Consider the following 25,729-nt stretch of genomic DNA (forward strand, 5'->3'; position numbering starts at 1 on the left):
TACATAGATGCATCATACGCAACACAGTATTGTTTACATAAAAGCAACAGGTTAGTGTCCAATTAAGGAACAAAGTGGAATGCAGCAGATATTAAAAACTATTGGCAATACTGTTTCCTAGATAAAGTTATAAAATTGGTCTTCAATGTAAGATTCTTGCTAAATATCAGATTTAAAAGAACTTCATAGTACTTAACTCTGAAACGGCAACTAAAATCTGTGATATCTTGACAAAAACACTATAAAAAATTAAACCAATAAAACTAGAAAAGATATAATCTAATGAAAAAAGTACAAGGCCACCAGTTTGAAGCTTTATTTTGTTCTTCTTTACAAATGTAAAAAAATGTGTTTTTTAAAAACTACTAATCTAACAGATCAATAAAGGTTTGTTTGTTTGTTTATTAGGATTTTAACGTTTTTGTTTCATGACAGGAACAGTAGTTACTCATTATATAAGGTTCATCGGTTCACAAGGTTATATCGAACACAGTCATGGACAATTTTGTGTCTCCAATTCATCTCACTTGCATGTGTTTGAACTGTGGGAGGAACCCAGAGCTCCCGGAGGAAACCCACACAGACACGGGGAGAACATGCAAACTCCACACAGAAAGGACCCGGAACACCCCAGGATCGAACCCAGGATCTTCTTGCTGTGAGGCGACAATGCAACCCACTTAGCCACCATGTCGCCCGATCAATAAAGGTAAAACAAAATTCAAATAACACAAGTACTAGCTTTACCAGCAGCAAAATAGAGATATTAACCCTGAACTCAACTGTTTTCTCACTAAAAGCTGACAGCCGTTGTCCCCACTCTTTGAGCTACTTAATTTACTACAAAAGCCAGAAAAGCTGGGGAGAACTATTTAAGAACAACATTAATCTAGATGGTAACATTACCCGAATACTGGATGGACAATTTTAAGTGTCACTCATGTGTTCTTCTGCTTAGTTTTCTTCTGCTCTAATTATACTGTTCATTAGTTTTTTTTTTCAAGTTTCATGCTGCAAAATCAGGGGTGTGATGGGTCTTGAGCTTTGCCAGCAACACTTGTGACAAGACACTAACGCTCTCAGAGCATCACACACTTTCACTTACTTTCTAAAATTCTAGAGGCAATTTAGAGTAGTTAATACACCTACTGGCATGTTTTCATAAGAAAACATACTGGGAAATGTATAAACACCAAACTAAACACACAACTTGAAAAAACCCATACCGACATAGGACATACCACACTCTTTACAAACAGTGACCAGATGTGATGATCAAACCCAGGCTTCGAACTCTGAATCCCACACTATTAGTTGAGCTCACTCTGCAGAAAAAAATGAATAATATGGCATAATTCTCCAACTGTAGACCAGAGTATTTTATGAATATTTAAAACCAGGAGAAATTATAGAGACTGTACTCTGTAGAGAGAGCTCCTGGCATGGTTCCCTTAATTGATAATTGTAAATTGTTATTGATTATCAATAGATACCAGCTGCATCTGCCAGAAACATTTGATAGAGTTGACTGGAGATTTGATTTGTAAAAAAGTGTGTATGTGTGTGTGTGTGTGTGTGTGTGTGTGCACTTAATCTGTGAGATTGCATTACACTGGGGTGAAAGTTCACTCACTTAAGACCTTAATCATGAACATATGTCTGTTGCTGGTAACAGAAGGATGGACAATATAAAGGAGCAGAAAGAGGTAGAATGAGTTCAAGATAACAGATCAGAACTGGATGAGATGGAAAATGTGATTTTAAAATGCAGAAAAAGGAGTGGATTCTACAGGGAAAAGATCAGAGATCTATGATCATGAGTCAAATAATTCTGTGCTGACGTGACATTATATAAACACTCTTGTGATGGGCTAGGCTTGCTGGAATTTGTTCAACTGCTTGTTGATTTTTTTTTACTGGAAGTTGAGAAGAGTCCAGTTTGGACACATGTACATTAACAGTTGCAACATTTAGCTGACACTTTTATCCAAAGCGACTTACATCTATGACTAAATACAATATGAGAAATTGAGAGTTAAGGGCCTTGCTCAGGGGCCCAACAGTGGCAACTTTAGAGGTAAAGCTCTGCTTCTGCAAGAATTGAAAGTATTATAGTGCAAGATGTTTAAACCAAGGTAGAACAATACTGTGGCTAAAAAAACACTAACAAAAAGGGGATAATCGCAAATAAATGAGGTGGCTAAAATAACAGAAACAAAATAACAAACAAAAGCCTGCAACATAGAGAGTAAAGAAAACTGGGATGATTCAGAACTACAAACTGGTTGTAACTGGTTGCTGTCTGCAACAACATAGTTCTCAAAAAAAAAAAGGAAAGATAGGAAACCTTCAAAACCAGAAGTAGCACCCCAGCCACAGCGACAGGCGCACCCTGCACATAATGTGGATTCATGGGCAGGATCTACTCTGGAAACAGGAGGGCATGCCGCCTCTAGGGTAATCCTATCTCCAAAGGCAGTTCCATCGTGAGGCTCAAAAACGATGCAACATCGTGTGAGTACCCAGAAAAAGAAATTAGTATGCTGACATCACGAAAAACTGAACTGTAACAAGCCCAGTATTACTGTGTCAGAAAAACAGCAGGTTTGCCAACAAAGGAGTTGGCAAGTGTGAAAAGGAGACAGAAGACACAGAAAAACTCCCACCTTAAGAAAATTAACGTTTACAAGGTGCAGGTACATGATTGCCAATTAAGAGAAACTGACACAACAAGCATCTGCACCTCTGTGCCCCCTCAGTTGGCTTAAAAGGTAATGCAGAAGGACACGACTCTTAAGCTGGCTCACTGCCAAACTATTTCGGCAGCTTTTAAATGACCCCATTTGCAGACTATTTAAATGTTGTATTATACTGTAGATTAATGAACACTCTGGTGTTTAGAAATGATCATCCTGTCCTTTGTTACATCCAGAGCCTAAAACTCTGTTTTAATTAAATTTATCGGATCCAAGAACAAACACATACAATTAAAAAGCACTGTGAGAAGAAATAATCCCCTGTAGGATATGAGCTCTCTTGCTTAAAAGTTGGTAGATGCAGTGCAGCTTTGGGAAAGGATGACAGCAAATCCAATTACAGTATTTATGACATATGAGAAGCACCATCAAAATATAGCAGCTCACTAAAGGTGCATCCTTAAAACGGAAAACGAAAAGAAAATGGCATTTACTCAAATTTAAATGGGATGTACAGCCGAAAAGAAACATTTAAATTAAATGTGCTGATTTAAATTTGGGAAAAAGTTTAGTGTACTGCTTATTTAGTGGTTTACTTATATAATATCACTTAATGATATAGGTTAGTAAGGCTTTTGTTATTGTTTTGTTAGTTTTGTGTAAGTTTACGGCATAATAAAAGCAAAATGTAGACATTACAATCATTTCAACAGCAATATGTAGACATTTCAATCTTTAAAAAAACTAGCAAAAACTAAACACAACATCTGTAGAGATTAATTCTTGTTAGATTGCATTCCTCCTTTTTATTGGCCTGTTGGAAAGACTACCACAGCCAATTAAGGAAGTTGTGGTTTTATTGGCCTAGCAGGAATTTCTGGGAACTTAGTTTTCCACAGCTATAAACTTGTTTTGAGTTCAAGTACTGGAAAAAGTGAACAAAAGCATTTAAAAACATTAATCACAACCATCTGTATAATTTATTACTTAATAAAGACTAACTAACATCTTAATTATCTTAATTAATAATAATATCTAATAGTGTCAAACTTTCCAGTATTGACTCAAGAACCCTACCCCAATGTCTCACAGACGTCTGCATCTCGGATAAACCGGGGGGTGGATGTATTAAGCTGGATAACCCAAAGGCAAACCCCTTATCTTTGAATCTTGATTCTGTTTTACACCTGGGATTAGCACGTCTGGACTTAATTACCCATGGTTCCAGAAGCACACTTTCACACCATTATCACAGTGGGGCATAAAGTCACAGGGCTTTGTTTCTTATTATCAAGTGCAAAAAGTTAAGAAGACAAACAGTTTTAAGCTGTCTGACTATTATAACTTAAAGTGACCATGGATGAATACTCTCATACTGCTGTATTTTTATTTTATTTCTACTATATTCTATAGGTTATACAACTAACTATTACAACTAACCTCATCTCTAGACCATCAGAACTGCTCTTGTAGCGTGATATTAACAATTAGCCACTGTGTCTTGGATATTTTGCACTATGTTTAAAATGACTACAGATCAGCGATGATTTTAAACCCTATGCTGTTACGATAACAATGAATAGGAGCATGGGAGAAATCTTAGGGAATTAGGCAGAATTAACAAACGGATAAACAGCAGCAGCCAGAAAAAATGTTGTTCTAGTATTAGTAGTATAGTACATGTACATTACATTTACATTTTTGACATTTAGCAGACGCTTTAATCCAAAGCGACTTACAGAACTGTGACAGTATATTGTCTAAGCAATTCAGGGTTAAGGGCCTTGCTCAAGGGCCCAACAGTGGCAGTGGTGGGGCTTTAACCAGTGACCTTTTGATTACTAGTCCAGTACCTTAACCGCAAGGCTACCACTGCCCTTGTGTAGTAGTAAGAACTACTGTGTTGTGTACACACAAAGGACACATATTTTCAATGACCAACCTGATTGCATTTGCTAAGTATAAACAAATTTAGAAACCAATGCCTAAAACAAAAGCTGGCACAAGACGAGCTGGAAGTGACTCAATAATGCCCTGGTAGGTGGTCACATGTATCTGGAGCCATGCTGACTACAGTGCATCCCACAGCTGCTGGAGGGGGCGTGGGGAAGGATCCAAGAGTGAAAACAACGATCAAGGTGGTCCCACAGATGCTCAATTGAGTTCAAGTCTGGGAAATTAGGGGGCCAGTGTAGTACTTGGAAGTCTTGCTCTTCCAATCAATGTCGGACATTTCTAGCCGTGTCTTGCTGGAAGATCCCATCCAGCCCAGGGAAGACAATTTTACCCATGGTACTTTCACCCATTACAGCAACAAGGGATATACGTATGTGCAGACAGCCTATCACACACCTTATATACCCACCAATTCAGCTCACGAAACATGACTTCCTTAACGAGCTACGTGCTGCCACCGTCGAAAGTAAGATGTGGTCACACCCCCGATGTATTCAAAACCCCAACTCTGGTGCGCTAGCGTACTTTACCGCTGTGCCACCTGAGGGGCAATTTTTGTCCATTGTTGCTGTATGCAAGACTTGAGCTGCTTAACAGTTAGTGGTCGTAATGCTCCAAACGTACTTATAGTTATGACCAAATACCACGCAAGCAATTGAGGGTTTGCAGTGTTGCGCTGACAGCTTTGAACTGACTGACAAGGCTCTCACAAAGTTTGGCACAAAGTGGTAAACCACGACCCCCTTGCTTGCAAAGACTAAGCCTTTGGTAGAGTCTTTTATACTTAATCTTGGTAACCTCACCTGTTACCAGTTTAAACTGTTACTTGTGGAAACCTCCAGAACAGTTTTACTTGTATAACCTTAGTCTTATTTTGCCTCTGTCCCAACTTTTTTGAGTGTTCTAAGTGCTCAAAATGGTTAAAATAAGCACCCAGACACTTCTTATTATTGTGAATTACTGCTTGAGCAACCCTGGCCAAAGTGTCAAGTGGGATTGTTGCACATGCCATTTCAATTCTTTCTTTCTTTTGGTATACTAAATCCTCTAGGGTCCCCAACATGTAGAATAACAGGGGTCTTAAATCAGGAGAATGTGATTTACATATACACACCTGTAAAGCACATGTGTATTATGACAGTCTTGGGAATTAAGCTGTTTATTTTTCTAAACACAATAAAGCCATCATAAAGCCATCATAATGTGGCTACCCCTTCTAAATACTGAGTTTAGGTATTTAGCCACACCTACTGCTACTATGAGTATAGCATCAATTATATGAAATAAATTATATGCTTTCCACTTTGTGGCAACAAATCCAGTTCCAGGATTACAGTAGTAAAATTACATATAGCAACATATTATTGTGGGGTAGAAAGTTTTATAATGTTTGTGTCATGGCCCTTGTAATTTCTTGTACATAATTATAATAGTCTGTAGCTTGACACTTTTCTCTAAACAGGGCTAATGTGACTGTACCAATTAAAAATGTAGTTAGAAGAAAAGCATCGTGCATGTTCCAACAGCATTTAATTCACGGCAGAGCTGTTTTTGGTGGTTCTTGGATAACAACTGATTATCCAGACAAATTTCCTTTCAACATAAGATGACTGTCTGGGTTTCCTTTCTGAACTTTGCAAGGGACCACTGTTTTATGTACTCGGTGATGGGTGCTGTCAAACTAGTCCTGTGAGAACATAGAATACTCCAGCTGTGCTCAATCATAATCACTATCAAAGAATAAAGAGACTGGGCCTCAGAGTTGTGTGAGATTTGTACGCCACTACATAAATAATCTTTGTTGCTATAGGTATATTTTTAGAGCAACCACGAAAATGCAAAAGTGCTTTCATAGTAGACATTACCTTACTCTAGTTTAAGTAGACAACAGTCCAAGAATATTAATCTGCTGAAACCCTGTTAGAACCAAAGTGTTTTTTTTGTTGTTGACAGAAATGAAGAAATGAAGCAGGGTGCTAGTACAGAGAAGAGCCTTGATGCTTGTCCTCCTTGAGCATCAGTGTTTTAAACTGAATGCATGCAGCTACAGGAAGCCAGTGACGAGAATGCAGCAGTGGGGTGATGTGGCAGTGTTTAGGTTGGTTAAAAACCAGGTGAGCAGCTACATTTTAAATGAGTTGCAAGGGTTTAATAGTGGACAGGAGGGAGTTGCAGTAGTCCAGCCGTGCGATTACAAGTGACTGGACAAGATTCTGAGTGGCTTCCATGGAGAGAAATGGCCAAATCTTCCTGATGTTGTAGAGGAGAACTTTTAACTAAAGTTGTACATAAATATACCAATTATAAAGTTTAATATTTTGTTAAAGACAAAGTAAGTTGTTTTATTCCAGACTGTGATAAGGAGTGCTTATAATGGAAAAAGATGTTGAGAACTGGAGATAAGGTATTAAAGGTACATAAAAAAGCAGCTTAGTGGTAAATAAAACAGGCACAATGAACAAGTTCTATACTGTGCACTAGGTTTGATTTGATTACAATTTAAAACTAAACATTAAAATGCTCTAAAAACAACACTTTTTGTAAAGGCAATGCAAAAACCTATTCATGTCTGAAATACTATTTAGCTTAGCAGAGATATGAAGAAAGAAACTGTGGAAAAAAAGAGTAACAAAAGTGTTCTGGTTTCACACAGTGAGGCCTGATGTCTGCTTAGACACTGGCTTAAATTACAATTCAAATGCATGCTCACAATCCCCAGGGACAAAAAAAACAAAACCAAACCACAACAGATTATCTGCCTTTTTCTCTTTAACTCTTTTCAGTCTCATTGTCTATGTAATTGAATTAGTTGCATAACCTAATTTCAAGATGCTAAACTAAAAACAAATCGAATTATATTAAAGTTAATTATTGTCTTAATTTTGTCCAGGATCATCTAATTCATGAAAAGGCATGAATACTGTACATCTTGGTCAGGATGACAGTTTACTGCAGAATATCACATGTTCACTTAATTATTTAAGTGAGCAAATAAAAAAACACCTAAAATTAACTTGCATGCCTGGAGATGGGCCATAGAGTTTCTGTATAGGAAACCCATGTTAAAAACTGAGTTATAGCTTCTGGTCAACACCAGAGATCCTGAATCTCTGAGGAACCAACACTGCCTGCTGAGACTTATTATTATTATTTTTTTTTATGTACAACCCCAAATCAGAAAACGTTGGGACAGCATGGAAAATGCAAATAAAATAAAAATGCAGTGTTCCTTACATTTACTTTGACTTTAATTTGATTGCAGACAGTTTGAACCCAAGATATTTTATGTTTTGTCTGCTCAACTGCATTTCATTAGTTAATATACATCCATTCCTGCATTTCAGGCCTGGAACACATTCCAAAAAAAAGTTGGGACGGGGCAATTTGGGGCTAGTAATGAGGTGAAAAAACTAAATAATTATGTGATTCCAAACAGGTGATGTCAACAGGTGATTGTAATCATGGTTTGGTACAAAAGCAGAATCCAGGAAAGGCTTTGAGTCTTTGATGAGCAAAGATGATCAGTGGATCTCCAGTTTGTCAACAAATGCGTGAAAAGAATTATTGAAATGTTTAAAAACAATGAACCTCAAAGAAAGATTGGACGGAATTTGCATTTTTCTCCCTCTACAGTGCATAATATCATTAAACCATTCAAGGAATCGGGAGGAATTTCAGTGCGTAAAGGCAAGCTCAAACTGAAAACCTGTGATCTTCAATCCCTCAGACGGCACTGCATCAAGAACCGCCACTCAACAATAGCTGATATAACCACATGGGTGAGGGATTACTTTTGCAAACCTTTGTCAGGCACTACAATACAGAGTTACATGCACAAATGCCACTTAAAACTTTACTGTGCAAAAAAGAAGCCTTATGTTAACCATGTCCAGAAGCGGCGTCGACTTCTCTGGGCTCTAAGGCATCTAGGATGGACCATCACACAGTGGAAACATGTGTTGTGGTCAGATGAATCAGCATTCCAGGTCTTTTTTGGAAAAAATGCTCCGGACCAGAGACGAAAAGGATCATCCAGACTGTTATCAGCAAAGGTCAGGGTCTGTCATGGTATAGGGCTGTGCCAGTGCCCTTGGCAAAGGTTATTTACACTTTTGTGATGGAAGCATTAATGCAGAAAAGTACATTGAGATCTTAGAGCAACATATGCTGCCTTTAAGACGTCAAAACTCAAGACGTCTTTTCCAGGGACGTCCATGCATTTTTCAACAAGACAATGCAAAACCAAGTTGACCAGACAAAACATGAAATATCTCAGGTTCATCCTGTCTGCAATCAAATAAATGTCAAAGTACATGTAAGAAACTCTGTTTTTATATTATTTCCCAACGTTTTCTGATTTGAGGTTGTAGAAGCTGACAAAATAATTTATTTAAATCAAATTAAAGCTATTTTTACCACAGTAAGTCCATTTCGTTATACAATAAAATACATAGTTAATCACTCAGTTAAAATGCAACAGGTTTGTATATGTTAGATTCTGCTATCATTATTAATAAACCCCCATTTACTTAAAGACTACAGTAGGCAAAGCATTCACATTCATTCACATTTTTTTTTTATTATAGGTGATGGATTTTTTTATGAATTGCTTTCAGCCCTAAGATCTTTATTAAAACATTAAATAATAAACTACATGATTTAATCAAAGCCACAAGTACTCTGCAATTTTACATACTGTTTAGTATTTCTTTTTTTATATATGAATGCATTTTCCCCCAATAAAAGCAAAGCAATCATTCACTCACTATGCAGCCACTGCTGGGCCCTTAAGCATGGCCCTTAACCCTGTCTGCTCTAGGGTTGCCATATAATGGCTGACCCTGCGCTCTGACCCCAGCTTCCAGTGGAAAAAGTATTTAATTGTACTGTACACATGTACTGTATATGTGTATATGACAAATAAAGGCGTTCTTCTTCTTCTTTTCTGTTTTACCACTGCTTTATCCAATTTAGGATTTGCAGTTGGTTACAATTCACTAGGCATAAGGTGGGAAACACCCTGGACAGGTCACCAGTTTATCACAGAGCAAACACACTCACACACACACACACACACACACATTCACCCACACCCACTCATACCTATAGGGGTAATTTTCTATCTCCAAATTAGCCGGACTGCATGTCTTTGGACTGTGGGAGAAAACTGGAGCACCCAGAGGAAACCCACATGGACACGGGGGGAACATACTAGCTCCACACAGGAAGGACCCAGATTGCACCACCTGAGAATCGATCCCAGGACTTCTTGCTGTGAGGTGACAGGGCTACCCACCGAGCCACCGTGCCACACACGAGCTGAGCAATAGAGTAGAAAGTCACATCCAAAGATATTCACAAGTCTTTACTCACTAATTACTATGGAAGTGAAAGATAAGTTTGTCATGAACTGCCTCTCCCCACTGTAAAGGACCTATCCAGCCATTCAAAACTTCTGGAAGCCTGTTCAGAACAAAGCATAAACCATGCTTGGGGCCATAGTTTTTAAGTTAGTGACTAATTTAAAGATAGTTACCAAGTAAGCTATATATTCTTAATGTATATGTGCACAAAATGTACACTTTACGATAAGGATGACTTATGAAAACTAGCAAAGTCTTTCTGTTTTCATTAGCATGGAGTTCGGTAAGAAAAAAAATTAGAAACGCAAAGCTCAGCATATGTGCTTTGAAGCGTCAGTCCTTTCCATTCCTCCCAGCCTCCCTCTACCCCTCTGAAGCTGTGAATGATTAAGAGAATAAAAAAGTGCAGCCACATCGCAGGGCCAGAACAAAATCTGGATCCAATAGAGGGGTTTCCTGTGATAGCAGGAAACGGCAGTCATTTCTGCACAGGCAGACATTCTGCACACACAGATATTATGAGAAGCTAAAGCCTGTGTGGTTGTGGGTGCAAAACGAAGCTTTATTGGGAGTGTCTAAAATTACTCATACATTTGGGCTACAAAAATGTACCTTATAGTCCATTAGGGAAGTACTGTATTTATTTAGGAAAATAAACTGTAGAACCACCAACATTTACTTTAGCTACTGAACAGAACTGTACAACAGTGGTATTGAACCTCCTTTCCTCTATGTCCTCCTCAGGTCATGCCATAGCATCTAAGGATGTCCAAGTTTTGAGTCTAATATCTAAGGTTGAGAGTCTCAAACCTAATCATGATGCTGCCTTCATGATGCTTTACATTTGCCATGAAGTTTTGGTGTACTGGATGAACTTGCCAGTTTAGGACATGACACAACATCTTAAACTCTGTGAACTCTGTGAATCAAGCCTGAGGTAACAGATTGCTATCAGAACTTTATCAAGACCTCCTCTAATAAAATTCTTGATACCACTTTAAATTCAAAGTGACCCAAACCATGATGCTGCCTGCACCATGCTTTACAGTTAAGTTTTTTGCATTTTTGTGCAGTGCCTGTTTACTCTAACCATAGTTGTGCACCAGTAAAAAATATATTATATATAAATAATATATATTTACACAAGATTGGCTGAGATTTAAATTGGAACAGCATTGCATAATGTTCTTGCAATAACTAAATTCAGCACTGTTGCCTCACAGCATGAAGGTTCTGGGTTCGATTCCCAGGTAGAGCGGTTCGGGTCCATTCTGTGTCGAGTTTGCATGGTCTGTGTCTGTGTGGGTTTTCTCCAGGTGCTCTGGTTTCTTCCCACAGTCCAAAGACATGCAAGTCAGGCCAATTGGAGATACTAAATTGCCCTAGATGTGAATATGTGTGTGTGTGTGTGTCTCTGTGATGGACTGGCAACCTGTCCAGGGTGTTTCCTACCTTTCACCTGGTAAATTGTACCCAAATTGTTTTTCTTACAGTGGACACATAAAAAAGTAACTTCAGCAAGTTCTTTAGATTTGTGCAGCTTGTGTTTTTCATTGTTCAGCAAGAAATCCATTTGGTTCCAAAGGGTCCACAATTTTTTCTTCTCAACTGTACACTAAAGAAGAATGAATGACTTCAACAGGTGGTTGATAATAAAAGAGAAGGAACTAATCAGTAAAAGTGAATGTTGGAATGCGAAACCCCAGGTTGTTGGGAGTTAGTGGTGAAGGTCAAAAGTAAAAAGTGAATTAGATAAATGAAACACAAGGTTCAAGGCACAGGAAGGAGCTATAGACTTTCAGTCCTGGGAAATGGGATCATGTTGTTAAAAAACTTAATCATTGCTTTAAAACCTCTATAAACCCTTTCCACTCCCGATCACCTTTCACATAACTGCACCACAAGTGCTCTGGCTCTTACTTCAAGAAACCGAGTCAGCATGGAAAAGTCTCTTTTAAAAAATCCAGAAATGTAATACTCACTCCCACGTCTGGAATATAAATGAGAGGTACTGTTTTTTAATATATACACAAATATTAGGGCTGGCTCCATACCACTTTTTATGTCCGATATAATACTGCAAATTGAGTATCTGCCAATACCGATACCAATCCGATACCATCATTTCTCCTCTCAAACAACTAAGCAGTAATAATACATGTCTCAATGCATCATGGTTAAACTATCTAAATAACAATGCTCAGACTGTAAAACAAATATTCTACAGGAATAAATACAGAACCTACAACATCACACTTATGCAAAACTGCTGTTTTTATTCTAATTTTTACACACAGAACATTAAGCAGCATTTTTGGTTTCACTTACGTTTGAGCTGCTGTTCACGTGACACATCTCGCTTTACGACTTGTCTACAATCGGAAGATGTGGATGTCAATCAAACGCGATGGACCAATTAGAATTGACACAGAGTTGAGATTTTCTGTTAAAGTTTTCTTTATCTCAGTTGAGTGATTTATCATTTATTAAGCGATTTTTATTGTGTTTAAACAGTGTTTTTAGATGTGGCAGTAGTAGATGATTTTTGTTTAAACAGTGTTTTTTAGTTGTGGCAGTAGTAGATGATTTTTTTTTAAATGCTAAAAGTTTAAGTAGATCAGTGTGTTTTAATTTCCAAATGGCTGTTGCAGATGAGTTGTAGATCAGTGGCACATGTTAAAGATGTCATCAAGATGCACCTTGTTACGGCAGTTACCAAGTGAGTGGCAATAAATGGCACTCTGTTGGAACGTATTTTCGTGTGTTATTTGCTTTACACACAAACAATGGCCTTATTTACATGAAGTGTTATTTACATTAAGCAACAGTACCGGATCGGATTACACATTTTCCTTACGATATCCAATTTTTTCCAACTGACCAGCGATTTGGGCCAATATCGGACCGATACCGATACAGAGTATCGAATCGGTGCCAGCCCTAACAAATATATATATGCTTATGTTTTATTTAGTCAAATTTAAGTGATATAAAGTCTTAAAGTATGCATGGATTAATGGTTAAAAAATGACTGGTGATAATTGGTGATTATGGCTAAAAATATGAATACCAAAAAAGGACATAAAATTAGCTGAGACACAGGCCAGTCAGACCAGGACTGTTACTTCTCACCAAAGACTAAAAGAACTTCCACATCTGCTCTGACATTCAGACTCAGTCCTATAAAACCCTTCCCAAGACATTAAGGACATTTAGTCTGCTTATAAAAAGCAAGGATAGAACTGTTTAAAAAAACAGGTGGTATTCAACAGGATATGCTTACTATAATATTGAAATTCTAGCTGATGATTGTCATATATACCCTTTATGACCAAAAGTATTTGAACAAACCTCCAAACTGAGCAGATACAAAATCATATGGAAAGCCTTCACAGAAGAGTAGGCAATTACAAATCAATGCTGCTGATTTTGGAGTGAGATGTCCAACATGCTTAAGGTCTGGTGTACATATACTTTAGACTATGCAGTCTAATTTAAAACAGAACAGCCTCAATCCTTTGTGGCATGTATTTTACAAAGCATTAAAACATTCCTTTAAAATTTCGGTCGTGACATGATTTTGGTTGACATGACTGCATCCTGTAATTGCTGCTCTATTAGATTGAGACTAGGGAGGTAATTAAGGTACACCAAACTCACTGTCATGTTATTGGATGATTTGTGCTTTGTGACATGGCACTTTATTATGCAGGATGTAGACTTTGTACAACCCCAAATCAGAAAAAGTAAGGACATTATTGAAAATACAAATAAAAAAGGGCAGAGTTTCTTAGTCTGACATTTAATTGTACATTGACTTTTATAAATGGAGGTATATTACCAAATAAAATAAAGTTGACCAGACAAAACATAAAGTACCTTGGGTTCATACTGTCTGCAATCAAATAAAAGTTTTTTAAAAAGCATTTCTATACTTTTCCTAATTTGGGGTAAAGGATGGTCATAAAAAGATGAGCAGCATCAATGTTTAGATCACCAGTGGCATAACAAATAGTGCTTGATTATTAAAAGTGTATGTCAAAAAACATTACCCACCACGACACTATTGGTGCCACATGAATGGGCAAGTGTACTGGTTCTCCTAAGAAAGAGGTCAGTTGGTGTATTTGTCCACACCAAAATGAAATGCACACAGTTAAATGTTAAATTCTGAGCTGTAAACTTACTACAAACATTAGAAATGTTTGGGTTACTAAAGATAATTCAATCATAAGTCATTTTGATCAACTGCTTTATCCTTATTAAGGTCACGGTGGGTCCACTTCCATCCAGAATCATTGGGCGCAAGGCATGAACACACCCTGGGCAGGTTGCCAATCCATTGCAAGGCTTCAACCACCACCCACTCTCAGACATGGTCAATAATGTCTGTGTAGACGCCTAGTTGGCCAATATCATAATAGAATGCTGCACCACCCAAGAGCCTAACATTTAAATATAAATCATCTATCACTGCTTCTGCTTAACCTGAATTACACTGTTGTTTGGTAAATAAACATTTAATTTGTCACATTACTGTAGAATTAGCAGAGGTATTGGACTCAATCAATTGAAGTTCACGTCATCAAGTTCAATTTAATACCAGGCCAGTGTTTAAGACCACTAATGGCCCAGTTATAAATGACCAGTATTATGTAGGTGATTCAACTAAATTTTCCAAGTCAAAGAATTTTAAAAGTAAAGCTCCTCCTTAGAATGTATTTTATTTATAAAATGCTAATACATTAATACTGAAAAATTAAGCTTTGCCTATATTTAGTATAGTGTACTATTCAATACCATGGTGCAGTGTTAATTAATACTTAAGACATATTATTTATTACAGTAATTTGAGCTTTGATACATTGTATATCTGCTGGAAATGGATTTATCTTATTATCCCATAGTCAAAAGCTCTCATCACACTTTCTTACATGTCTTTACTGGCTAATAATTGAGGAGGTAGGTGCACAGGTCCCGTTTTAAGTCAAGTCAGCTTTATTTCTATAGCACATTTAAAAGACAACGAGTGTCGACCAAAGTGCTGTACAATAATATCAAATTAAAATAACCACTCAGCTGTGCAAACACTCAAGAAGGAAAATAACATGCATACAAACAAATCAAATAAACTGGCAAGAGAGAAACAAACCAGGACAGAGCAGATATTGAATGCATAGTCATTAAAAATACTCAAATGTAAAAAAACAAAAAAACAAATGAGTTTTTAAATTTGACTTAAAAACATCTATTGTGGGGGATTCCTTTATGAAAACTGGAAGACTGTTCCAGAGTCTTGGGGCAGCTACAGAAAAGGCCCGGTCACCCTTGAACCTCATCCGAGAGCGTGGAATGGCTAAGAGCAGCTGGTTGGAAGATCGTAGGGCTCGTGAGGTGGAATGAAAACAGAGAAGGTCAGAGATATAGCTCAGATCCAAGCGATGCAAAGCCTTAAAAACGAATAATAAAACTTTAAATTAAATTCTATATTTTACTGGTAGCCAGTGCAATATCGCAAGTATGGGGGTAATGCTCTCCCTTTTCTTGGTACCAGTCAGGAGCCTCGCGGCTGAATTTTGGACCAGCTGTAGACGTGACAAGCTTGACTGACCGATCCCCAAGTACAGTGAGTTGCAGTAGTCAATACGAGAGGAAATAAAAGCATGAACAACTGTTTCCAAGCCCTTAAAAGACAGGATGCTTTAAATTTTTGCTATACTCCTAAGTCGAAAGAAGCTACCTCTAACAACAGCATTAACCTGCTTCTCAAACTTAAGAGCAGAAGTTCCACCTGGAGTTCATATCTAACCAATTAAATGTCAATTTCGATAGAGGAATATGCCAGTCTTTATTATAATTGAATGTTTTGGATGAAAGTAAGCAGCGGTAAAAGTACGCTAGCACACCAGAGTTGGGGTTTCGAATACATCGTATCAAATCTCAGCTCTGCATTCCGACTGGGCTGGGCAGCAGCATGAACAACGATTGGCTGTTGTTCAGGGTTAGGGGTAAAAAGTCGGATCATAGGTCCTCATAACTGGTGCAACTGCGGCCCCTGCTGGCTGACTGATGGCACCTGCACAGGGCTGAGAAATAATGCTGATGGGGGTGTGGCCCTGTCTGAATTTGACTTGTGCAGGTGAAAAATGCAGTCTGTACTGACTGTATGTGCCGGAGGGGGCGTATGTCATTTGAGAGGCGTCCTCAGTCAGCGGTGAAGGGTCAGGGTAATTGGACACGACTAGATTAGGGGAGAAAATTGGGGGAAAAAAGTGGGAAAAATTTATACAAAAAAAAAAAAAGCGGACTATTTTTTGCCAAATGCCCAACAATTCTTTTAATTTAAGTTTACGTTCAGATGTATGAAGATGTAAAAGATCATCTGGGTTTAAGAAACATCACTTTAATTTAGTAGCCATGCTGAATAAAAATAGCAGGGGTTGTTTTGAAGAGGACTTCCTCAGGAGTAAACAGGATGGTGTAAATATCCGTCTTCTGCATGTAGTTTAAAAAATGTTAAAGACAACAGTGTGAGTGCATGCTGCTACAGATTTTTATGAAAAGTATAAATGACATGTCTGTTTATCTTCATCAAGTCTCATATGTTTATGTTTAACTGTTGCTAATATTTTGTACCTGTATCTGGCCTCCTGGCAGTCTCTGTGAACCATTCCCTTACTGCTATAACCTCTCTATCTCTTTCTTCTATGTCTCTCATGGCCTGTTTCTACAGACCTAATGCAAAAACAGATATGGCTGAAAAATGCTCTTTTTCTGAGCCCTTTGCATACTTATAATTTGTTCTCGCGCTCTTTTTTCTTTTGCACACACACACACACACTTTCTAGGCTCTGCCAAGTGGCTGTAGTTAAGCAGTATCAGTGTGCTAATATGAAGTGTGCTCTGACTGATGCCTAACTAATCCCATGTGTGGAAAACTTCGCCTCCTTCGGCACATTCAGCCGCCAGACCCGAGAGCATAAAAAACGACAGAACAAGAAGGGAAATATGGAAGGCAGAAAGAAAGTATAGTTTATGTCCAAAACCGTTGTTTCTGTGAGTTCAAAGCCAAAACACACATTAGTTTGGAAAGCATTCTATTTCCAAATAAAATTAATGACATAAATGGGCAATAAATTTCAGTCAGGTATAAAACTATGCAGTGTATGATTGTCTGTGCATGAGCGCTGCTTTTAAAAGTAATGTAGTGAGTTAAGCTAGAAATTAATCTATTAAACTCTTGCTGAACTTTTAGCTATAGTTAAGCTTTACTTTTTTTCTTCCCATTTTCCTCCCGATTTATGGCACTCAATTTTGTCTTCCGCTGCTGAGAGATACCAGATTGCATCCAAGGAGAGCACGTCACTGTATACGACTCTTCCAACACGTGTACAGCCCTCCTCTTCTCGCCCCTTCATTCTGCACAGGCGTCTCTTCTGCTAATCAGGGTCCTTACAGAGCGTATGAAGACCCACCCACCCACACATAGTCCGGCCCCCACGCTGCTGATACGTTGGCCAATTAGTATCTGCTGCAGGCACTGACAATTATGCCCGCCAGATGGCGCCCAGTCGACCGGTGGCAACACCGAGTTCCGAACCGAGGAGTTCAGAAACTCTGTGCTGGTGTGCTAGCGGAATATCCCGCTGCGCCACCTGGGCGCCTTCAGCTATTCTGTAAGAGAAATGTAATTAGCTACACTACAAAATACACAGCAACAGTAGACCAGCGGCACTACACAATTTCGAACCGCTAATAATGAAAATTTAAAACTATAATGCTCTCACATTAATATTATAATTATAGGTAGTAGTAGGTATTATTATTAGTAGTAACAGTATTAGTAGCTGGGATATAGCCAAAGTTTTCAATCTTATTAATATGTAATTTTAACTGAAGGTTGTCATATATACACACTATATGACAATAGTATTTGGACAATCCTACAACCTCCAAACTGAGCCGACGCTAAATCCTGTGGAAAGCCTTTAAAGAAGAGTTGTAAATTACAAATTAATGCTGCCGATTTGCTAAGTGAGATGTCCAACATGTTCAAGGTTTGGTGTAGATTTACTTTAGACTAAAACTATAATGCTCTCACATTGTACACCTGTATATGTATATATAACAAATAAAGTATATCTATCTAATATAATTATAGGTACTATTAGCAGTAGTAACAGTAATAGTAGCTGGACTATAGCCAAAGTTTTCAATCTTTTATTCACTTTTTTATCAAGCTGAGATCTGTTTGTACATTCAGCGGTATCAGTGCTAGTGCCAAGTTTAAAAATGTGCTCACCGCTTTGCAGTTCCACTGTTTACACTAACTTGTCTGATGTTGAACTCTCATTGTTGTGTATTGCTTGAGGGTTACTATGTTCTATGTTTCATGTAACTGACAAATTAGATTTAAGAATGGCTGCATCCGAAATTGCATACTTAAAACAGTATGGACTAGATTCGAGGCAGTATGCACTGCTCGGCCAGTAAGGTCTTTCAGTACGCAAGTGTGCAGTATGCATGCAACCTTGTACATACTATGTCCGCCATCTTACCAACGTCACGTGATGCATGATGTCACATTGCGTCAGAAAATTATGACAATTTTTAAAATCAGAAGAAATTCATTCTATCGTTTTCCACAAAGTTACTCATAACGTTATTCAGGGTTGAACTTAATCATAACATTTTTAATTTCTGTCTTACTCTGCTTTCCGCCATCTTTCTTCTTCGCTACAAACGCCTTTGCAGCTCCAGTTCAATTATGGGATAGATTACCGGACCGCAGTGTGCATTGTTTGCATATTCAAAATAACTGCCCAGGCAGTAGGTCATCCGGTACTTTTCTCATACGGTTTAATGCAGGGGTGGGTAATTACATTTTCCAAGGGGCCACATAAGAAACTGTTACTGTTGTGGAGGGCTGGACCAACAGGGTGAACTTTATTCAGCTCAGTATTGATAAGATTTCTTTTTATTGCCTAAATTTTACAGTTCTGATAAGCTGTTACTGTTAAGAGTAGACGTTCCAATCAGAAAATGAAAAGAGTAAAAACATCAACATTATTTCACTATTTAATCAACTTTCTTGAAAACAAATGTAAACAAGTGCTGTTGCTATTTGGAAATCACAAAGCTGATCTTAACTGCTCCAGTCCTGGATGTGTAAAACTTTATAAACAGTCCGTGTTGGTTTGCAGTTTAGTTAGCAAAGCTTCAGATGTGACGCTCTGCATCGTTCAAGTTCTTGTATTTATGTGTGTTTAGTACCGTAACAGCGACATTAACCCTAGATTTAAATTGTGATCCCTAAACAGCTTTACACCTGACTTTTGAAGTTCATGTCTGGTTAAAAACTCTATCGTCTTGTCAGTCGTGATCGTTCTGTTCGCCGAAACATTACGGTGAAGCTGGATACACTCGTCTCGCACACACGTAAATCAAAACTTGCAGAAATGTACAGAAATAGAGCTCCCGTCGAAATAAAAACAATCCACTGACCTCATGCAGGCCGGTTGGGGATGGCTCTCGAGCCGGATGTGGCCCACGGGCCATACAATGCCCAGGTCTGGTTTAATGAACACTATGTATTCGGACATACTAACCGCTCTCACATACTGCTTTTGCATACTTTTCAGTATGGAAGTATGCAATTACGGATGGTACCATGTACAAATAGAATATTAGTAGCTGTTGGTTAAGTGTATTTGATATAAAACACTATTATTAAAGAACCAATACAGTAAAACATGTTTACAAAACAGTACTTTTTTGCTGAGGCACAAGACAAACACTGTAATTTATGTAACTCTTACTGCTCTTAATTAGATAAGTTTTCTAATTACACTACGACAAAATGTATTCAATTATTTCTGATGGTATGAGTATAATAAAGTTCTTTAAAGTTTTAACAATAAATAGCTTACTTATTAAAAAGTTACGTACTTTAAGAATTAGCAATACAACCCGCTTATTACTAAAAAATGTAGTTAAACTACTACTTAAATGTGTGTGTGTGTTAGAGAGACAGGGAGAAAGAGAGAGAGCGCATACCAATCCAGGCAGTGGGCACTTCAGCTGGATGTCATAACCCCACTAGTAACCCAAGCTGATGTGTTTCAAAGCTCACTTCTAATGCCTGTCCCCTTGGGTGCCTGTCTGACCCTGCACAGCAAGGGATGAGAAAGGACATGCTTCCCCTCCTCCTCTACAGTTTGGCAACTGCCTCACATTACTTCATCAAGTATGATCCCTTCTCCCCATCTACTGTTCTCAGAAGCATAATGCTTTCTAAACAAGCCATTGTAGATCAAGCATAACAACCTTGATTTCCATCAAATTAGTCACAGTAACAGTCTCCTCTATTACTAAATGTAGACTAACACATACCACCTTTAAGTAACTGGATCTTTCTGAAGTGCTGTTTAGGCACATACTTGTAATAGCTAGCACAGAAAGCATGAGCGTCTAGACAGCAGTTTTAATACATTTTGACCCCCAGTCATGGATAGCTTCAGGGCTGAACCCTTATTTTAGATTAAACTCACCTATGGTCATTTTAGGACATTCTTCCTGTGTACTGAATGCACTCAGTTTGGCTGGAAGTCCCCTAAATTGAGTGCAAGGATACAGCTGACCAAAAAGTCGTCTGTGTGGGTGGGTGTACAGTTACCAAATGCTGTAAGCCTCTTAGGATAACAGAGAAATTACTAAAAGCCTGGTGGGGTTAAGTTTTACACAACACATGCAACACACACACAATTCTATGCATCCCTGTGATTATTGTGTTGTGAAGATACTAGAACTAGTGGGAAGAAATAATTTGAACCCCACCATTGCTAATTTCCCAATGTTTGGCAACCCTTAATTGCTTGAAATGTATTTGGTCAAAATTACTTAGGACTTACTTAGTTATTTAGGATAAAAGCATCTGATAAATGCTGTAAATAGAAATGCAGCAAAAGTTGCAGAGAATATTGTATAATAAAAGATCTACTTAACACTTTCACTAGTTTTATATTTTTAAGTGACTCTAGTTTAAGTGTCAGTAAATCAGATATAAATTTGATTATGCCTGGCAGTGCAGTAGCGCCATTGGTAGTGTTGGTTCTGTGTGAGGACCTGTCTATAAATCTCACCTTTGGTTCATGTCAATTATGGGTTTTGCATGTTATCCCCATGCCTATGTGTATTTTTCATGCAAAAGGTGTACTGATGACAGTGGGGGAGGTGGGCGCTGATGTCCTGTGAAAGCCTTCATGACTTTGTTACCTGCTCTCTCACCCTTTTAGTTATGCTGTAATAATTAGGGGTGCCGGAGTCTAAAGCTACTCTCTGCAAAACTGACATTTTACTCCTAATGATTTCACATTTTCACCAAAAATGTCAACAACTCACTAGGGACTTTATCACAGACAAATAATCAAGAACTCCAATGATTTTTTACTAGTTAATTTAATTTTGTGTATGTTTGATTTGTGTAAATCCTATTTATTCAAATTATCTGAGGTCCCTGCTGAGTCTGAATCTTCTCAAGGTTTCTTCCTGTATTTTAATGAAGTTTTTCCTTGCCACTGTCGCCCTTGGCTTGCTCAACAAGGGTTTTTGGTCTGTTGGTCTTGGTTTCTGTAAAGTTGCTTTGAGACAATGTCCATTGTAAAAAGTGCTATACAAATAAATTTGACTTGACTTGACTACTGAATGCTTTAATTTGCCTTTAGATGTAGATCAGGGAATGAGTAAGTATGTAATATGCAATGGCACCAGACCTACCACAACAAGTGGGTACTGAAGAATAATAACAAATAAATGTAATTATGCCTGGTATTTGATTTAATTCTATTTCCCCAAGATACAGACCTGGAAGCATTAAAATATCAATAGGAAAAATTTTAATTTGATATTTTCCTCAAAAGTCTCAGGCCTAATGATTACTACTGATGATTGTGTAATAATGTAGCAAAATTAGTTGGAGTCAAACAAAAGATAAATTCATCTGTAACATAGAAATGTAATAAGATTTTGATAAAAAGTGACATTACCTGGAACGATCCAGGCCCACGAGGTTTCGAGAGGATGTAGAAACTGACAGCCAGGTTAATGTATGCATTACGGAATAAGTTGACGTCCCTGTGGCCCTGCACAAGCTTATACAGTTCCAGACACATTAGGCCTGCTACTGCCACTGTGGTCGTGGCTATAGCTGGGATGATACGTCCAGCAATGAGCTTGCTCTGTAGTAGAAAGAAAAGGAAGCAAGGACAAATCTTTTTAATGTTTGTGGGAATAATGCTGTGATTCTGTGCTTGGTTGTGTCTGTAACAATTCGACTGCCTGCACAAACTGTGCAAGTAGATTTATTTTTGTTAGTATTTGCAGGTACACAAAGAGATAATGTTATATAATGATGGAATCATTTTGATATGTTGAAGCATACAGCAAAATTGTTGGATTGGAAATTTCACTCAATGCATACACAGACACAAACAGTGATTGTATTATTTTACCTGGACTTCTGATTATAAAATGGCAAAATGTATAAAAGTATCAATCACAGTTTCAAAGAGGCAAATGATAAAAACATGGATTTCATTTCAAAAAGTTTTTAAATGTTACTTTATAAAAAAAAAAAACTAAACTCTGTAAACCATTATCATATCTGCAATAATCTATTTAATGTAATGAGATTCGTTTCCTAGGCTTTAAAAGTACAAATTAAGCCCAAGCCACAGATAATCTCAGAAAGTTTGATCAACTTGTCTGATATATTCCTGTCTTGTCTTTAATCCTGACTTTGACTAGGCCACTCCAAACCTGAAATTTGTTTCTGTTGAGCATCACTATTGTAATGCTTATGGCTCTGTCTGATAATGTTTGAGGTCAAATATAATCATGAATGAAAATTCTGAATGCCATGCCAACAATTATTTGAGATTGCCAAAATCAAATGCTTATTTTTCTTTATTTTTATAAAATACAATAAAAAAGTGGTCATTGGCATTGGAAATAGAACATAATAATAATTTAACACATACAATTTTGTGTTGCGCTATTGTTTTACCTTGTGGCGATCTGCTGCGGGTATATCATAATTCTCTGCCCTTAGGTTAGATGCTGCCACAATAAAGTCCATGTGAAAATTACTGTCATCATCCTAAAACAGAAAAACAACCCTCAATTAAAAACTTAAAGGTCTCAGTATGCAGGGTCAAATCAATTATCATAAGCTATAGACTGTCAGGTGTTTCCAACATCACTCACAGAAATGTAACATTACCAGTGGAAGTTTTTCTTTTGGGAAATTCAAACTGTTACACTACAATTCCACCACCTGTCTGCAAAGGCCATGTTTTGTCTACAACGGAATCATCTCTACAGCACCAGCTGTTGCAGAGTTTGCACTGGAGAGAAAGGAAAGCATGATAATGATCTGTTCGCTCAATGAGAAACAACACTTGTGCACTGGTTCCCGCTGGAATGAACAGGTGTTAAATTCAGGAGTGCACGAGGCCAGATCATCTTGTGCCAGGTATACTGTTGCCATGTCATTTCAAAACTACGGCTTAGTCACCGGTGCGCCTATTGTATCCCAAAGTGTATTTTGTTTTTGAGGTGACAGGGTGTATGAAGTCATACCCTAATACTCTGACTCTTCAAAGGCCTGTGTGACTGGAGGGTATTTGAGAGGGGGTGCACTTACTCTCTCTGTGGTCATACTGGTTGTAGGGGATGATGGCTAGGATGAACTCATTTAAACGTACAGTTACAATCTGGCATTTAACAAATTATTACAACTACTAGACTCATATAAATGTTATTTATGCAAAAATAAATCTTTATATTGTTATTTAAATTTGTACCACATGACCATGGTTTCCAAGTGTGCAAGAATTACATTAAGTTACGTTACGTTAAAGTTATTTAGGTTTAAATCAATTAGTTTGAGGGAAGGTAATGTTAGATAGATAGATAGATAGATAGATAGATAGATAGATAGATAGATAGATAGATAGATAGATAGATAGATAGATAGATAGATAGATAGATACTTTATTTATCCCGAAGGAAATTATTGAAATGTTAGAGTGTGACTATCATAATATTAATGATTGGTGTGTCTGCTTTTTAGTTTTCAGACTAATTTCTATTTTGTCTTCTGCTGCTGGGGGATCCCCGATTGCAGTCGAGGTGGGTATATTGCTGCTCACGCCTCCTCCGAATCGTGCGTGGCCTCTAGCGGAACCCTTTTTCAACCATGCACTCTGCACAGACGCCTCTCTATCTGCCAATCATGGTCTTTACACAGCATTTGAAGACCCCACCCACATAGTCCGGTCATCCCGCCCTAGCAGAACTGTGTCTGCTGCAGGCACTGCCAATTATGCCTGCTTAGATGGCACCCAGCCGCCCGGTGACAATGCCGAGTTTCGAACCGAGGAAAATACTGTTGCGCCACCTGGGCGCCTGGTTTTGGACTAATTTAAATGTGTAATTAACCTATTAATTGTCGAGATAATAATCTGTATGCAATAATGTGTGCTTAATTTAGAAGCAACCTGAATGCAGCAACATATGCTAGTAAGAGTAAGTACTACAGAGTACTACAGAGTTTCTAAATTAAGCAACACTGAGTTTACTATTACTTTAAACTATTTAGTTATGATGTAGAAAAATTTACAAAGCCTTAATTTTTAACATTGTAAATCTGTAGTAAAAGCATCCAGCAAACAGTTCTGTTCAGGAAAATAACAAACTTAGACTAGGGGCCAACTTTGTGTCAGGTTATTTGCTACAACCTTGTCTGTAATTTTCTCTTGTGTTCTGTTCAACATCATTTGTAAAGCACGGTCACTGTCAAAAGACTACAGACTAAATACATTAATCAAGGTTTTTAAATCCTACGATGTGGTAAGTATTAAGCAACCTGATCAGGCCTCGTGTTAAAAGGTGTGAAAGACTGGAATAAACAGGGGATGAGGTAGTGTAATCTAGCAATTTGATGCCTGTGGAACATGCCAACACCACTCATTCTTCTACCATTCACTCAGGTAAGGCATAGCCAGAGAGCGTGTCACCACTGCAAATGAGATTAGGTTTGTGTTCCACCATCATACACACATGCCTGCAAACACATTTAGAATCTAAAAAACACCAACTTGCACTTTATTTTCTTTGAAGACAATTAGAGTTGAAGCAGAAATAAAAAATGAAAACATTTAAACAGGGTGATATATGTGATCAAATGTGCTTATCAAGCCCGGTGCTTCCATGGGCCAACAAAACAGCAGGAAGTGGGGTAATAAACAGATGGTATATACAGTGTATCACAAAAGTGAGTACACCCCTCACATTTCTGCAAATATTTTATTATATCTTTTCATGGGACAACACTATAGAAATAAAACTTGGATATAACTTAGAGTAGTCAGTGTACAACTTGTATAGCAGTGTAGATATACTGTCTTCTGAAAATAACTCAACACACAGCCATTAATGTCTAAATGGCTGGCAACATAAGTGAGTACACCCCACAGTGAACATGTCCAAATTGTGCCCAAAGTGTCAATATTTTGTGTGACCACCATTATTATCCAGCACTGCCTTAACCCTCCTGGGCATGGAATTCACCAGAGCTGCACAGGTTGCTACTGGAATCCTCTTCCACTCCTCCATGATGACATCACGGAGCTGGTGGATGTTAGACACCTTGAA

The 25,729-nt window shown here is 37.9% G+C and overlaps 1 protein-coding gene across 2 annotated transcripts in view; it reads right to left on the reverse strand.

Moving 5' to 3' along the window:
- The window catches only part of uba7 (ubiquitin-like modifier activating enzyme 7), an 85,467-nt gene that overhangs the window by 20,703 nt on the left and 39,035 nt on the right, over positions 1–25,729 (reverse strand). For both annotated transcript variants that reach the window (XM_062997523.1, XM_062997522.1), the window contains 2 exons: positions 23,079–23,171; positions 22,060–22,251 (listed from right to left, as the gene is read on the reverse strand). In XM_062997523.1, coding sequence (XP_062853593.1) covers positions 22,060–22,251; positions 23,079–23,171 — 285 coding nt within the window. The remainder of the gene's footprint in view (positions 1–22,059; positions 22,252–23,078; positions 23,172–25,729) is intronic.

The sequence above is a fragment of the Trichomycterus rosablanca genome, chromosome 6 (genome assembly GCF_030014385.1).
Source record: "Trichomycterus rosablanca isolate fTriRos1 chromosome 6, fTriRos1.hap1, whole genome shotgun sequence".
Lineage (NCBI taxonomy): Eukaryota > Metazoa > Chordata > Actinopteri > Siluriformes > Trichomycteridae > Trichomycterus > Trichomycterus rosablanca.